At 44.5% G+C, this 17,929-nt stretch overlaps 1 protein-coding gene across 1 annotated transcript; it reads right to left on the bottom strand.

Annotated features, from left to right (window-relative positions):
• Positions 1-2,000: 2,000 nt before the first annotated feature.
• On the bottom strand, positions 2,001-17,042 carry LOC311370781 (NLR family CARD domain-containing protein 3-like). The gene is made up of 12 exons (XM_084489091.1): positions 16,893-17,042; positions 14,629-14,725; positions 14,340-14,435; positions 14,194-14,307; positions 13,947-14,013; positions 13,550-13,775; positions 11,143-12,919; positions 10,452-10,625; positions 9,562-9,735; positions 9,115-9,288; positions 5,742-5,788; positions 2,001-2,560 (listed from the first exon to the last, which is right to left on the bottom strand). The coding sequence occupies exons 1-12, from the start codon at positions 17,020-17,022 to the stop codon at positions 2,007-2,009; spliced, it is 3,630 nt and encodes a 1,209-aa protein (XP_084345217.1). The 5' UTR covers positions 17,023-17,042; the 3' UTR covers positions 2,001-2,006.
• Positions 17,043-17,929: the final 887 nt, after the last annotated feature.

Below are 17,929 nucleotides of genomic sequence, written 5' to 3'. Positions count from 1 at the left end.
GTCTGTCTGTGGTTTCTTTCTACAACGGACACAGAGACACTGAGGCACCGCCCCCCCCCCCCCCTAACCAAAACCCAGGGAGGAGGTCCCAGAATAATATCAGAACAACATTTGTTGTTTTATTTATAATTTCTGATTAACAAATTATTATTCTTAAGGCACTTATGTAACATTATTTAGTAATAAAAGGAGAATGATGATGGGCTGAACACACGAGAACATTCAGTTGATCCACTGAGTTGTTTATTAAAATTATGCTTCATTAACAAATGCAACAGAAAAATAGTCCCTTACATGTACACAATAAACACAAGGACTGAAACAATAGAAGCTGCAGACTTTACTAATCATAAACAGGTGTGCACGTATCTTTAATAACTGAACATGTTCTGCTGCCGTTTGGTTCCCAACAGAACACCAGGAATCAATACTCAGTTTAAAGTCATTTACAACACAGACCTCCTGGTTATTATGAATGAAATATAAAATCTGCTTTAAATCAGGTTCCTTGTTAGGACACAAATAATGATATCAGAGTCCTTAAGAACAAAACTCTTGAAAATGTACAAAAACTGTAGCATAAAAACATGTGATTTACGTTCAATAGGTATTTAATATACATTCAAATTAAAGATTCAATCTTAATAAAGCCTGCTAAGCTACCCCCTTGTTTGTCTGTCTGTGTGTGTGTGTGTGTGTGTGTGTGTTTGTGTTTGTCTCTGTGTGTGTGTTTGTGTTTGTCTCTGTGTGTGTGTTTGTGTTTGTCTCTGTGTGTGTGCTTGTGTTTGTCTCTCTGTGTGTGTGTTTGTCTCCACGCATTACAGCACAGCATTACATTAACATTATAGCACACAAGAAAAATGAAAGATCCGCTCAAGATCGCCCCCCCCCCTGTCAACAACTCCACCAGCCCGTAATCCCCCCCCCCCCCGTCAACAACTCCACCAGCCCGTAATCCCCCCCCCCCCCCGTCAACAACTCCACCAGACCGTAATCCCCCCCCCCCCCGTCAACAACTCCACCAGACCGTAATCCCCCCCCCGTCAACAACTCCACCAGACCGTAATCCCCCCCCCCCCGTCAACAACTCCACCAGACCGTAATCCCCCCCGTCAACAACTCCACCAGACCGTAATCCCCCCCCCCCCCGTCAACAACTCCACCAGACCGTAATCCCCCCCCGTCAACAACTCCACCAGACCGTAATCCCCCCCCCCGTCAACAACTCCACCAGCCCGTAATCCCCCCCCCCCCCCCCCCGTCAACAACAACTCCGCCAGACCACAACCCCCCCCCCCCCCCCCCACCTCAACAACTTTCCGGGGGGGGGGGTCTACTGTGTGTGTGTGTGTGTGTGTGTGTGGGGGGGGCGCCGCACGGAGGGGGTCTACTGTGTGTGTGTGTGTGTGTGTGTGGGGGGGGCGCCGCACGGAGGGGGTCTACTGTGTGTGTGTGTGTGTGTGTGTGTGTGTGTGGGGGGGGCGCCGCACGGAGGGGGTCTACTGTGTGTGTGTGTGTGTGTGTGTGTGTGTGTGGGGGGGGCGCCGCACGGAGGGGGTCTACTGTGTGTGTGTGTGTGTGTGTGTGTGTGACCCTGACCCTTGACCCCGCTGACCGTCGGTGTTTTCTTTCTACAGCCGACACAGAGACACTGATCCCCCTATCGTGTGTGTGTGTGTGTGTGTATGTGTGTGTGTGTGTGTGTGTATGTCCGCCCGTCTGCCTGTGTTGTGTCTTCTACAGCCGACACAGAGAAAACAACAAAACAGGAAACAACCTCATCCTCCTCCCTCACCCCCCTCCACTCTACCCTAAACCTGTCTATACGTGTGTGTGTGTGTGTGTGTGTGTTTGTCTCTACGTGTGTGTGTTTGTCTCTACGTGTGTGTGTGTGTGTGTGTGTGTTTGTCTCTACGTGTGTGTGTGTGTGTGTGTTTGTCTCTGTGTGTGTGTGTGTCTGTGTGTGTGTGTGCCTGCACCCGTCCTCCGCCTCCCTTTTTTTCTTTCTACAACCGACACAGAGACGCTGAGTCACCCTCCATCCATACGTAAAACCCAGGGAGGAGGTCCTCCTGGGTGAAGGTGGACCTGAAGGTGTGGATGTGTGTCAGTGTGTCTGAGGACCCTCCTCCACCTCGGGACACTCTGTAGAAGGACAGAGTGCCAGCAGGCCGGTCCAGATACACTCCTACTCTGGTAGAGCCAGCGGGGGGGAGACGTATGGCTGTCTGTCTACCGTTGTACCAGGCAGAGTAACCACCATCAAGACAAAGAAGACTCCAGGACTTGTTGTTCCATCCAAGCCTGCTGTCATCACCCCCTCCTCTCCTTGTGATTCCTCTGTATGTCACTCCTATCCCAACATCTCCTTTCCTCTCTACCTCCCAGTAACAGCGGCCAGTCAGAGCCTCTCTACACAACACCTGGAACCAGTAGTCAAATCTCTCTGGGTGATCCGGATACGACTGGTCCTCTCTGACCAGCGTCACCTTTCTGTTGTCCTCAGACAGAGAGAGGAGTCTGAAGGCTGTGTTTGGGTCCAGTGTGAGTTCACAGGCATCTGACGGGAGAACAAGACATGATATTATTCATAATTCCCGAGATATTCCAGGTTATTCGCCCAAAATCCCCCCATTCGTTTTCATTGGAAAATTCAAAAAACGCTGATTCATGATATTATATTCATTGATATACGCTGATATTATATATATCGTATATATTATATATATTATATAGATATTTCTATATTATATTATATAATATCATATTATATATTGTTGTGTGCCCGTGAGGCCACACGTTGACGCACCTAGCCCTAAGCCTCCCACTGCCCAATCACTGGGTAGGACATCTGCTATTAATCGGGACAATAAATGAACACTGTTGAATTGCTGAACTGTTGTAACTAATGATCTGCTGTATCTGAAAAGTTATAATACTGATCTGCTGTCTCAACAATAAGTGTACTGTCTACCTCAACGAAAAGCGGAACCATCATAACCATCTGTTCATAAAAAAGACTGCCATATGTGAAACATCGAAATGCTGAAATATTGAAACTGCTGATATGCAGTTTCGATGCTAAGGATATCGGTGGCCTCCGAAGAAAACGGGAACAATCGTGTACATCTGCTCTTGGAAAAAAAACGGACTTTCAGTGACACTACCATATATGAGCAGGACTTCCGAATTTAGTGCGAGCATCACGTGGAATATACTGAGATATTGAATTGAACTGCTGAGCTGCTGCGTCAGCAAAAATTGTACCAAAGGGCCCCAGAAGAAAAACAGGAACCTCCATGCCTCTCTACCTCTGATTAAGACTGAATGTAACTGTATCATAACTACGCATGCGCCTGCCTTCGCACGCACAAGTCAGCTGTCGACTGGTAGATATAGAGCGCACCCAGGACCCTCTCGGCAGCACTTCTTCTCCTGCCTTCTTTTACTCACTAACCCACGGGGTCTGATGGAGTCACTTGACTCTATTGGACCCCGGTCACTGCTTCTTCCTCTCCTTCCCTTTCTCCCTTTACTTAGTAAGGCAGCCTCTACGGAGGCCTTTTTTGCGTATTGCAATTACCTCTCTTTAGCTTATTCTTTTTCAGGTTTGTTAGGATTACTAACCTTAGATTCTTTTTCAGGGTTATTAGGATTACTAACCTTATATCTAATCTTACTTATATTGTTTATTGATAATTTGTATTGTTGATTGATAATTGAATGTATGGTTTATTGTAACACTGCTCGTGCAGTCTACTAGACTCAATTGTTGACTCTAATAGATATGCAAAGACAGGAGCGTGTAGACCTCTTTAAACCTTAATGTTGATTTAATGTTTTAGACTCTTTTTTAATGTAATCATAATTTTCTGTAACTTTTTGTAAAACGGTATTATATATTGGACTCCGTTAACATTTAACCTCTTTCTCTTGAAAATCCCTTTTCTCTGTCATAGTGTAAAACGAGTTTATTGAATCTAAATAAAACTACCTAACTACACTTTGTAGTAGGCGATTGAATCGGTTCTTCAGTGATTGATCTGGCTCCTCAGTAGGGGCCCAACCGACAGCTCGCAGCTCTCCCAGCCTCCGCACGATAGGTGAGTGGTGCATGACACAAACAAAGTTGATTGTGACTGGTCCGGAGAGTGAGGCAATATAAAGAGGTTCAGACTTGTTCCCCGCTTCGTGGCCCATAGGGACTGGGGTGGTAAGAGACACCACAGAGTTCGATCGAAACGCGTATAGCCTAAAACTTAGCTTAACCTCGTAGGGGCTTAAACGAGTGACCTGTGTTGGACACATAGACCAGAGTCTTCCTCCACTGAGCTTAGCCGAGGAACTCTAACACGTACCAAGAGGGCCAGCACAGGTTAAGCCCCGGGGCCGAAGAGAAACCAGTATCGGGTACCCCCCCTCCTAGGCGACGGCTCAGGAGAGGTCTTCCCACCTAGTGCGACTGAAGGTTCTCATATAGCCCTCATACTATAAAAACCCATTATAGGTTGGAACACTCGACAATATAGAGCTCCAGGAGTCGCAAATGGCAACAATCACTTTCTCCTCCAAGCTGCGGTTCACTGCGGAGTGCAGGGAACGGTTGGCCCGGCTGGTTGAAATCAAAAATTGAGGGCCCCTGGCCCCTCTCCTGCCATCTTCAGCGTGAGGCCGAACTTTCTAGGAAAACAGACTTAATGGCTGGTTCAGACTACACGATTCTCAGATATTCCTCCACGATTTAACATGTCCCACTATGATTTAACATGTCCCACTATGATTTAACATGTCCCACTATGATTTAACATGTCCCACTATGATTTAACATGTCCCACTATGATTTAACATGTCACACTATGATTTAACATGTCACACTATACGACCACAGTGCCAGGAAATCGGTTCACGACACATGCAGCAACAACGCAGGAACAAAGAGTCAATAACAATGGATCCCGAGTTCCTATACTAGTCTAGGCATTATAATGGCGGTCAGGGTTAGGGTCAGGGTTATGGTTAGGGTTAGGGTCAGGGTCAGGGTCAGGGTTATGGTGAGGGTTAGGGCGTAGCGCAGTGAAGTCTAGAGAGATGTGCGGATGAGCTGTAATGTCATCCACACCTGCTGCTTAATATCAATAATCCACCCGCAGCAACGTTTTTTTCAACAACTGATACCCGCACCCGCCCGATCATCATTCATTTAGGGTGACCAGACGTCCCGGTTTTGCGGTAGGCCATGCTATCTATGAATGAGGGCAAATTGACAGAGAGGGTTATGGGTGTAGATCGTTCTAGATCTGCCTTTATCCTGGTAAAGGCTTCAGACCGTTAAGGCCTTACATGTCAGGGAGACCATGTATAGAACCGTCCTAGAGCCAGGAGCCATCGCTAAATATATAGTTTAAACTTGCTACAATTTCTCTCAAATTGCTAGAAAAGGTCAAAAAAATTGGAAGCTCCTTCCAAACCCAGCTGAGTTCTGTTTATATTATATAGTCTACAATATAACAAGCAGGCCTACACCAAGTATATGAAATGTCTCAAAGGAATACGTCTCTCAAAGTGATTATTGAATGCCATTTATATGGCGTGTGGTGGGTTTAAATTTCCATCCCTGGAGTGTTGGCTCCTCTATTATATTATTTACGGTAGCCATTTACGTGGGAGCGCGCAGTGTGGATGGACTTTCCATCTCTATAGTTACTGTGTGTTGAGATGAATCAAACTAAACAGACACTTACACTTCCTTAGAGCTGGTTTCAGCCTCCATGCTCCACCATGCTTCATACTGGGGAGACAAAGAGAGAGCAGCATGTTGTCTTTAAACAGGAAACATTATTCACATGTTAACAAAGAGAGAGCAGCATGTTGTCTTTAAACAGGGAAACATTATTCACATGTTTACAAAGAGAGAGCAGCATGTTGTCTTTAAACAGGAAACATTATTCACATGTTAACAAAGAGAGAGCAGCATGTTGTCTTTAAACGGGGAAACATTATTCACATGTTAACAAAGAGAGAGCAGCATGTTGTCTTTAAACAGGGAAACATTATTCACATGTTAACAAAGAGAGAGCAGCATGTTGTCTTTAGACAGGGAAACATTATTCACATGTTAACAAAGAGAGAGCAGCATGTTGTCTTTAAACAGGGAAACATTATTCACATGTTAACAAAGAGAGAGCAGCATGTTGTCTTTAAACAGGGAAACATTATTCACATGTTAACAAAGAGAGAGTGTGCAGACGGCTCCGCTGTATTCATGACGTTGAGTATTATTATTCACATGTGATTAAGCACATGATCAACCAGTAACATTGTTAACTGATTAAGGACAGACAGCTAACCTCGTCAGCTGACTGCGTGGGTCACACACTCCGCGCCAATACAATTGTTGGCTTTTTGGAGGGAAACCTACAACCGCTATCGACCACCTCAATGTTAAGGCCTAGCTGCATGCTAACCCCCAGCTCCACGCTTACGCCTAGCTCCATGCTAGGCCACGCCAAATATGAGTGTGTTGCAATCACTATCAATAAATATTTTATAAAAGTACTCTGAATCCTAATTTACTGACTCATCATGCCTGGCTCCATGCTAGCACCCGACTCCACACTTACGCCCAGCTCTACTCTAACACTCGGCTCTACGCTACCTCCTAGCTCCATGCTAACGTCCAGCTCTATGCTAACCAAACATCCAACCAACGTACGCTCAGCTGACTCTGACATCGGCCAATCAAAAAACAAACACACTCAAACATCTGGTTTTAAACCAACACATTCATTCACCAGACAGTTATCAAACTATCAAACTATCAATAAATATAATTCTATAAAAGTGGTCTGAATCCTAATCTGCTGTCTCATCATTTTTTACTCAACATGAGTTACAACTGCGTTTTGAAACCACAGCTGGTTGAACCCTTGTAGGAGACTTTGTCCCTGAGTGGTGAGCTGTCCTCTCTAGTGATGTGACGTTTGAAGCGAGGCGTCGGAGCATGTGTCGAGCAAAAGAAGGCGTTCCAGATGAAACCTCGATTCGAGGCTTGTATCGTTTCCCTAAAAATCACGTGACTGATGACAAACGAGGCCTTGGATTCAGTGTACACGTCACTGATTCATTTTGAGTTTCGCTACTGCATAAAAAGGGTTTGAACCTCGCGGCATTTTGTGTGTTTTGAGTTGGCGTTTGGTATTGGTGATCAGATAGAGCAGGGTTTCTCAACGGGGGCGGCAGCGCCCCCTGGGGGGCGTTCGTAGAACCTAGGGGGGCGCTGGGAACGAACACGGGGGCGTCACAACTTCGCTTGTGTAGTGGTCATTATTTTGAACTTTTTAAACTTTCATGGTTTTCAAATATTTTCGGTGCAAAAATAGGATAAATGAAATAAAAAGCCTATCTTCATATGGGTTTCTAACCCCTCTATCGTCTCATCTACTTTTTACTTAATGCTCAGTACCGTCATGATCTCCATAGTAACGCCGATAAACAAATCCACCTCATCGCAGCAGCGTGGTGCTTCAGAAACTATTTCGCCCTCCCCTGACTTCCACTGGTTGGTTTGCGGGACATGCAAAGCAAGCGGTGGATGGGGCATTACACTAAGCAACATGAATCTCATCCATATTACATAGTAAGGCAACACAAGACGTGAATAAAGCTAACGCCGCTTAGCATGCTAATTGTAAACAATAGAACGTGCGCATTACATGTAGACCACTGCAACGTCGCTCATTACGTCTGCAAACCGATAAACACTTTCATAAAGTACGCACACCAACCGGCACATACGCATTTAACACTGATGTTACAGGCGCTTAACTTGTATAGTAACAAACTACTTTAATTACTATTTGGCCGCAAACTTAAACGTGCTACTCGCCAACTCAGAACGAAGCGGATAAAGGCTGCACATGCGCAGCGTTGCTAGGCAACGTCACATAAACAAAGGGAGTCTTTCGTGCACATATTGAACCCAAGTTTGCGGGTTAACGGTTCAATAACCAATAAAAATGTACACAAGCACTGTTACGTATTAAACTTCAATAGCTGAATAATAAAACCTTTTAATAAAACTCTGAATACACATTTTCTTGTCCAGAAGAAACCAAAACGGCACAGAAGTTTTTTATTCAAGCTGAGTTGGTAATGGATATAGCCTAACCAGGGGTGTCGCAATTAAAAAAAAAAATAAAATTAACAATAATAATGGAGGGGGGGGGGGGGGCGCCAGAGGATCAGGGTAAGGTATGGGGGGCGTTTGCTCAAAAAAGGTTGAGAAACACTGAGATAGAGTGTGCGTTGGTTAAGTGTCAGAGTTAGTGGTTAAGTTCAGTCATTGTATCATAGATTATATCAGCTATTATTATTATTATATTGCATTAGACTATATTATATTAGGTTAGAATAGATAGATAGATAGATACTAGAATAGTGTTAGTAGTAGGCTAGTTGAGTTTAGGGTTAGTATTACATATTATATATATTATTATTATATAGGCTTATAGGCTATACATATCTATATAATCTATATATCTATATCATTATCTATTAATATTGTTAATTGCTAATATTATTAGCATAGTATTAGTAGATTGTGTCAAAGAAAAGAAATCGGCTAAACCCCAACACTGTGAAAAAGCTTCTTTTTTTGAATAAAAACCAATAACTTTTATTTGCCCATTCTGCTGTTGCAGTTTGTTCCTCACTCCCAGTTCCATAAGCACTTTTGCACTCCCAGTTCCATAAGCACTTTTGCACTCCCAGTTCCATAAGCACTATTGCATTCAGTGTACATCATTGATGTATTTATTTTGAGTGATCAACGTCACAGCACTCAAAAAAAATGATATTTCCATACAAACGCTATATATTCATTGAGTAGCAGTGGCAAAAATTGTTTATTTTATAGACATTGCAGGATACTTTGACTCAGGCTTAATTTAGTCTGTCATACATATTTAGTCTGTCATATACATATTGCACAGCAGGTGTCACTAGAGAGAACGATTCAATGAGGCTTCGGGTAATGAACCTTTTGGTGAACCTTTGGGGTGGAAAGCCTCATTGGTTCATGAAGCCTCGTTTTGCCATCACTAGTCCTCTCCATACCTGAGAGTGTTCAGTCTCCAGCGTGGATCCTCCAGTCCAGCAGAGAGCAGCGCAGCTCCAGAGTCTCCTGGGTGATTGTAGCTCAGGTCCAGCTCTCTCAGATGGGAGGGGTTGGAGCCCAGAGCTGAGGCCAGAGAAGCACAGCCTTCCTGTGTGACCAGGCAGCCAGACAGCCTACAAACAGTTTATGGTCAGAACTTTTCCCTAACAAGTCATAAATTATCAAAAAATAAAAAGTACATTACAATAAGAAATATACTTACACCATAATAACATTCTAAAACACATAAAATTTACTTATACCGGGTTTTTTTTCTGGTTTTTTTGTTATTATAAAAATTGTATTGAATGTTTGAACTTAAGTTGTATTTTTGTGAATCGGTTAAATGTCTTCTCATATCAAAACGTGTTGTTTAATTTTTTGCACATAAAAAAAGTTAAACTGACCTGAGAGTTTCCAGTGTACAGTGTGGACTCCCCAGTCCAGCAGAGAGCAGCTTCACTCCTGAATCCTTCAGATCATTGGTACTCAGGTCCAGCTCTCTCAGACTAGAGGAGTTGGAGCTGAGAACTGAGGCCAGAGAACCACAGCCTTCCTGTGTGATCAGGCAGCCAGACAACCTGCACACACACACACACACAAGCACACACGCACACACACACACACACACACACACGCACGCACGCACGCACGCACGCACGCACGCACGCACGCACGCACGCACGCACGCACGCACGCACGCACACGCACACACACACACCATTTACTCTTTCTGGTTGAGAGCAGTTCGTACTAAAGTAACCACATTTATAAAGTGTATTCATCATTCCATTTGGAGGACAAGTTAAAGCTTTATATATTTTTTATAATAATGCCAGATGTTGTTGGCCAGATGTTGACAGCATCTCTTTGACAGATCACAGCCATTCAGCATTCACAAATAAAAGTGTTATTATAAATAAATCAAACATCATCATTTATAAAATATGAAACAACTGAAATGTGTACTAATGTGTAAACTTGTTTAGTGTAAATCCAAAATAAAAATGTTATCTCTGAATAAAATGTGTTTTCAAAAAACTATTTGAGAAGAGTCTGTTATTCTACTTTACTAACTCTAAACTCAGCAGTTTGTAGCCACACTCATTGTTAGATAGATAGCATATGTAATGTTCTGGTAATAACTAAAGATCTAAATATGTTAAGTGGCATGAATGCAGTCGTTATATTAAGGCTTGAGCCAGTGACTCCCTTTTTAAGGAACATCTATCTAAGGTAAATGTCTGCTGAGGGTAAACCTTAAGGAATAAAACATTTCACATTGATTACAACTGACCTGAGAGTTTCCAGTGTACAGTGTGGACTCCCCAGTCCAGCAGAGAGCAGCTTCACTCCTGAATCCTGCAGATCATTGGTACTCAGGTCCAGCTCTCTCAGACTAGAGGAGTTGGAGCTGAGAACTGAGGCCAGAGCTTCACAGCATCTCTCTGACAGATTACAACTGTTCAGCCTTTAAACAAAACAGGGTTAGGGTTAGTAACACATTACTTTGATTACCATGTGTGACGGCCGCAAGGCCTTGCCTGTGATTGTTTCCTTGTCTCCCAATTAGGACTGATGAGGTGGGAGGGGTCGCCTAGTTCGCGGCCTATATATATGGTTCCTGGTTCCAGCGCTCGCTTTGCGCTTTGCTCTACACCTGCTGGGTGCGTCTGCTGCCGCTGCTTACTATAATTGATATTTTGTTTGATGTAACATTGTGGTTTATCAAATAAACCTGATTATTGTTAAATATTATCACGCCTCCGTCCTCCCTCATTGTCTGGTTACCCTAGGCCATGAAACCATGCTTTATTACATTATTTTAATTAATTGTTATTATTATTATTATTATCATTATTATTCATATTTGTGATGTATGGACCAGATTTTTTGCAAGATGGTTGGTATATAAGATTATAACATTTATGTTACATTATAATCTATATTGTGTAGTGTATTGTAATACATGTTATTAGTGAACCTACAGAAATGTTTTGGAGGCTTTGACCACTGGCAGCAGCCTCAGAAGACCCTCCTCTGAAGCAGAGTATTTCTTCAGGTCAAACACGTCCAGATCCTCTTCTGATGTCAGAAAGATGAAGGCCAGAGCTGACAGTTGAGCAAGAGAGAGGGTTTTTTGGGGGACACTTCCTGATGTCAGGTACTGTTGGATCTCTTCCACTAGAGAACGGTCGTTCAGCTCATTCAGACAGTGTATCAGGTTGATGCTTCTCTCTGGAGAGAGATCTCCATTTAACTTCTTCTTGATGTAAGACACTGTTCCCTCATTGGTCAGTGAGCTAGTTCCTGTCTGCCCCAGCAGACCTCGTAGGACAATCTGATTGGTCTCCAGAGAGAGGCCCAGGAGGAAACGGAGGAACAAGTCCAGGTGTCCGTTCTCACTCTGTAAGGCCTTGTCCACAGCACTCTGGTAAAGGAGGTGTTCATCTTCACTAGAGGATGGTTGTTCTTCTGACAGCAGATTGACACCATCTTCGATGAAGGACAGGAAGACATAAAGGGCAGCCAGAAACTCCTGGATGCTCAGATGGACAAAGCAGAACACCTTCTTCTGGTACAGCCCACACTCCTCTTTAAAGATCTGGGTGAACACTCCTGAGTACACTGAGGCTGCTCTGATATCGATGCCACACTCTGCCAGGTCTTCCTCGGAGAAGATCAGGTTGCCTTTCTCCAGCTGGTTAAAAGCCAGTTTTCCCAGCAAAACAATGATCTCCCTGCTCTCTGAACTCCAGTGTGGATCTGTTTCAGCTCTCCCATGATACTTCCTGTCCCCCTGTATGGACTGAACCCTCAGGAAGTGGCTGTACATCTGAGTCATGGTCTTGGGCCCCTCTTCTTCTCCCTGGGTTGTTTTGAAGAAGTCCTCCAGAACTGTAGACGTGATCCAACAGAAGACTGGGATGTGACACATGATGTGGAGGTTGCGTGATTTCTTGATGTGGGAGATGATTTTGCTGGCCAGCGGCCTGTCTCTGAATCTCTTCCTGAAGTACTCCTCCTTCTGTGGGTCGGTGAACCCTCTCACCTCTGTTACCATGTTAACACACTCAGCAGGGATCTGATTGGCTGCCGCAGGGCGTGTGGTTATCCAGATGCGAGCAGAGGGAAGCAGGACGCCCCTGATGAGGTTTGTCAGCAGCACGTCCACTGAGGTCGGCTTTGTGACATCAGTCCAGATCGGGTTGTTCTGGAAGTCCAGAGGAAGTCGACACTCATCCAGACCATCCAAGATGAAGACAACTTGGAACCGTTCATATCTGCAGATTCCTGCTTCTTTGGTCTCAATAAAGAAGTGATGAAGAAGTTCCACCAAGCTAAACTCTTTCCCTTTCAGTAAATTCAGCTCTCTGAAAGTGAGGAGAAATGTGAAGTGTATGTCGTCATTGGCTTTGCCTTCAGCCCAGTCCAGAGTGAACTTGTGTGTTAAGACGGTTTTACCAATGCCGGCCACTCCAGTTGTCATTATTGTCCTGATTGGTTTATCTTGTCCAGGTAAGGGTTTAAAGATGTCTTCAAATCCGATCGTTGTTTCCTCCTTGGCTGGTTTCCTGGAAGCTGTTTCAATCAGTCTGACCTCATGTTCCTTGTTGACATCTCCACTGACTCTCTCTGTGATAAAGAGCTCTTTATCGTCCAGACCTGTTGTCTGTCCTGCTTTATCGAGTCCCTCAAACACAGACCTGAACTTCTTCGTCAAATGAGACTTGATTTTATGTTGGCACTCAACGGCATCAGATCCTAAAAGTGAAAACAACAGAACACATTAGTTGTGGATGTTGACATCAGTGTAAACAGGTCAATATTTCCTGTTAAATGATCAACTTGATATTTGATATCATGATATTTAGTGGCTTCATTACTTGTAGTCGGAGTAGCTGGTTGTGACAAGGACTGGACGTTACAGATTCAAAATGTTCAAAATTACTATTTTGTTACTTCCACAGCAGTATGATTGGTCTAATTATAGTAATAATGATATTGAATCAATGTAAAGTGAGTTGCTATGCTTATATAACAAGACACTGTTGCATCTCTTCCACTGAGTTATTCTGCTGTTGATCTGCAGTGTAATGTTTAACATTTGTTAACATGATAGAACAACAATAACCCTATTTATCTGGATCAAACCATTTAACCTGATACCCCACAATAACCCTAAATGTCTGGATCGAACCATTTAACCTGATACCACCACATAAACCTACATATCTGGATCAAGCCATTTAACCCCAAAGAGGAAAGATATCTCCACATTAAAGTTAAACATGTCTCACATTATGTAATTTCTCTGAACAGAACAAATAATAATCTCTTGCTGCTCTTCAAACTGTGTATTTCTTCTCCGTCTTCAAAATAAGAGTCTCTTACCGCCCCACAGTGCGTCGGCCAGTTCCTCCTGGTTCATCTCCATCAGGCAGAGCTTTGTGATGTCCACCAATCCCTCTATGGCGCGCCTCCTCTGCTCCTCCTTCTTACCATCCGCCTCCTCCTCCTCCCTCTGACTCTCTGAGCATTGTGGGTAATCTGGGAAGAGATCCCTCCAGAGCTTCTTTAGCTCCTTGTCTAGGAAAGCGTGTGCGTTCTCCCCAGCCCTCTGGAACAGAACAAACATCAAGGAGAACTTTGAACTAACTGAGGACATCAGAAGCATCTGTTCTGGATTCTGGTCTAAAGAGGGAAGCCTGGAGACTATTAGCTCCACAAGAGATGCTTTCTAATGTTCAGGTAGAGCTGGAGTCAAACGTCTTGGTGGACATTTACACACCTTGATCAGCTCTGTTTGATGCTGCAGTACAGACTGAGCACTGGTAACCTTCGACCTCTCCTGGTGTCTGTGGTGAACACACACACACACACACACACACACACACACACACACACACACACAGGGTCAGTAGGGTCTGATAACAAGACTCCTCTCTCTGCTGCTGGACTATTCTAGAAAAACAAGAACCAGGATTTATGGACGTTTGATAGAAGCTGTATCTTTATAATATCTTGTAAATCCTTACCCTTTCTCAATAGACTGATTTCCATCTTTAAAGTTAACAGGTATATTCATAGAGTGGTCACTCTTCATGGAGACACAGCTGGGTCCAGGGGAGTCTGCTCTATCTGCTGTAGAGCTGTATCTTTATAATATCTAGTAAATTCTTACCCTTTCTCATTATCTTTAAACCTCAGAGGTGGAGACATAGATTGGTCCCTCTTCATGGGTCTGGGTCCAGGGGAGTCTGCTCTCTGCTGCTCTGGTCTTCAACACACACACACACACACACACACACACACACAAACACACACACACACACACACACACACACACACACACACACACACACACACACACACACACACAGCTGTTACTCAGACTAATGATGGAGTCATGATATATCACCGCTGAGCTCTGAGATGGACAACAGTCACAGACAGAGAGATCCTCTTCTTACCTCTTGGCTTTGCTCTGACGGCCATGTTCCTCAGACAGAGTGGTCTTAGAGGTAGGACCCCCCTCCTCTCTCTCCTCATCCATAGCAGACTGGAGACCTGGACACAAACACAACTACACATTGTTTCTACGGCCATTCAGCGTTTATTTTAATTCTGCTGTTATATAAGTTGCTTACTGCCGGTCACAGGGGGCTGTTGTCTGGGGGACGAGAGGCAGGGTGGTCTTTCCTGGATGTAGATTCATAGACCCTCTTATTCTCAATGAGGGTAAAGATGTGGAGATGCCTCCCAGATGTTTCTAATAACTATTTAATAACTATTTATCTGTCAACACAGATGGTCTCTAAGGGCTTCAAATGTGTCAGATCAAGATCAAGCTCACCATGCGGATATCATACCTACTGTTCCCTGTGCTGGTTAAACCGCTCTGAAGGCAGGACCATATATGGACTTCCTCATGTCGTATGACATCACAACCAGATCTGTGATGCGGGCCCACAGAGAACAAGACCCGAACAAGATGATGTTTAAACACCCTCACTAACCAAGATGGCCGTCTTCCTGACTAATGACAATAATAATCATAACATCACAAATATAATAACTGGACATAATATCCAAGGTACCTTTTAAGTTACCCAAGGACACTAAATCTGAAGAAAAATTATATCATTTAAGTTAAGCATTAAATATTTTAACATTAACCTCACACTTGAATCCAAGCTGAAACGTTCTGGGTTCAATCCACAATGTCCACAGTCTTACTTGTAGCATCCTATAGAGCAGAACTCCCCCTAACCCCTACCTGCTCCTTAATGACCTGTCTCTGTACTGTCTAACCCCTACCTGCTCCTTAATGACCCGTCTCTGTACTGTCTAACCCCTACCTGCTCCTTAATGACCTGTCTCTGTACTGTCTAACCCCTACCTGCTCCTTAATGACCTGTCTCTGTACTGTCTAACCCCTACCTGCTCCTTAATGACCTGTCTCTGTACTGTCTAACCCCTACCTGCTCCTTAATGACCCGTCTCTGTACTGTCTAACCCCTACCTGCTCCTTAATGACCCGTCTCTGTACTGTCTAACCCCTACCTGCTCCTTAATGACCTGTCTCTGTACTGTCTAACCCCTACCTGCTCCTTAATGACCTGTCTCTGTACTGTCTAACCCCTACCTGCTCCTTAATGACCTGTCTCTGTACTGTCTAACCCATACCTGTTTTCACTGTCAGTCTCTTTGGATAAAGAATCTGCTAAGTTATTTATTAGCGATGAATATTTACGATGAATCATGGAATGAAGTGGGCCACACCAAACTGTCAGACTCATTATGAGGAAATGATGCTGTGAACCAACCAGTTGGACCAGTTCTCCTCCCAGTTGACATTCCTCTCAGACTAGCCTCCTATTGGCTGCTGTTCCATGACAGTACTGTACAGGTGTCAGGTGTCCTGCTCCTTTCTAACCCTTGTCCCGCCTCCAACACGTTGAGAGGACGTCCTGCATTCTGATTGGCTCTAGTTTTAAAAAGCCAAACCACTGCAGGACAGACGCCTTTCTGAAGTCTGGACTGAAGCCAAAGGCTGTGGAGAAGGCGGGGCTGTCATCACAGGGGTGTGTCTCATGTCAATCAAACTGCGCACACATGAGGGTGGAGTGCAGGTGAACCTGTCACCGTCTGTGCTGCCTGCTGCGCTCCGCCCAACACAGAACATCCAGTCACCACAAAGCCTCACGCTACGCAGATTCAGGAGGAATGTGTTGGAAACCACCACAAAGAAAATGAAATGCACTCACAACAAAGACCGTGAAACACCTTAGAACTGGGTAAAGCCAGAGCAAGGCGGTTCTCAGAGAGTTACTTGATTTCAACGTCCCACGCTGGATACGACGTGAAGAGACATGTAAGAATGTCTATTTCTAAAGGTAGAAAGACACGTTTGTGGACTACCTCTCCGCGTTGGTAACGTGTCCCTCATTGTGCCACACTAACACACTCTTTGTCACACATGAGGTCTGTCGGGATCTACCCAGTGATGAAGACTCTGTTCAAACATGAAGAGAGCTATGATGTCTAGAAGCTCAGACACAAAGACAGAGACACAGTGAGAGGTTTTAAGTGTGCTACAGTTCAAACGTGTACGTAACATCTAGTAACACTTTTAACCGTAGGTGACTACAGACAAATAGTACTCTTCCTATCGATATGATGAATAAGTTATGCATATTCATGTTAAATCAGGGATCAGAGCGGAGTACAGTACCTGAGTCTTCTCCCCGCTGTAGTGAAGTGAGCCACACCAAACCGTCCGACTCTTTATAAGGAAATGATGTGAACCAAACCAACCAGTTGACACTCCTCTCAGACTGGCCTCCTATTGGCTGCTGCTCCATGACTCCACTCAGGAATGAAGAAGAGGAACTTGGGTTGGGCTCATCTCGTTACGCCCAGGTATTCAGAAAAGGGCCAAGGTACACACACACAGACACACACAGACAGACACACACACACATACACACATAATTAGAGTGATATAGAGGCGTTTTTTAAAGACTAAAGACTGTTGCCGTGATACGTTACAGTAAAAACTTCATAATTTAAATAGTGAATGAGGTCAACTGAATTCTTACTTGTTGTTGTAATTGAGGTCGATACCCAACAGCATATTTAGCGTGTGAGGCATCTGGTTGGGTTGGATTCTTTTCTTCCTTCCTGATCCTGCTACATGCACACGCACACACACACATTATGTAAGTACTGTACTCTTCCTATTGATATGATCAATTTTCGGGGCTTTAAGATGCAAAAGAAATTTGCCCACCCTCCAGAGTGGAAACCTTAGAAACGCTCCACCGCTGCGTTTCCGTCTAAAGGGTTAACAACGCAAAAGTGTGTTCTGAGCTGCTCACGCTGGCTCTTGTCTCGTACGCGCTGACGTCACATCCATCAAATTTCACACACTTTTGCGTCACCGTGTGCACGCAGATTTCCACCCAAAGACGCTCGTCTGAACGCGGAATGGAAAGTGGGAACGCAACGCCACTTTTGCGGTTTGTTTTTGTACCGGGACTGTTCCGCCGGTTGGGTAGTAGCGGACGGCGTCGGATGGGCCCCGCCCCCCCGCCGCCTGCTCCCCCTCCGCGGGAGTCACCAAAGTCCTATTTTAAGGTTCATCTTGTATTTAGCGTGAGAAGTGCCGTAGTCAAATAGATGACTCTGTCTCTCTCTCTCTCTCCCCCCCCCCTCTCCCTCCCTCCCATCCCTCAGTCGGTCGGAGAACCGAGGAACGCTCTCTGTTCC

This window comes from Micromesistius poutassou (genome assembly GCF_964030765.1).
Source record: "Micromesistius poutassou genome assembly, contig: SCAFFOLD_5086, whole genome shotgun sequence".
In the NCBI taxonomy this organism is placed as follows: Eukaryota; Metazoa; Chordata; class Actinopteri; order Gadiformes; family Gadidae; genus Micromesistius; species Micromesistius poutassou.
The sequence above is the reverse complement of the archived record's forward strand: the minus strand, read 5'-3'. Positions and strand labels throughout refer to the sequence as shown.

Coding starts and splice junctions, on each gene's coding strand:
- LOC311370781 (XM_084489091.1), bottom strand. CDS start 17,022: ATGGAGCAGCAGCCAATAGGAGGCCAGTCTGAGAGGAGTGTCAACTGG. Junction 13,776..13,946: donor ATCAAACAGAGCTGATCAAG/GTGTGTAAATGT, acceptor GTTCTGTTCCAG/AGGGCTGGGGAGAACGCACA. Junction 9,289..9,561: donor TGTACACTGGAAACTCTCAG/GTCAGTTTAACT, acceptor AACTGTTTGTAG/GCTGTCTGGCTGCCTGGTCA.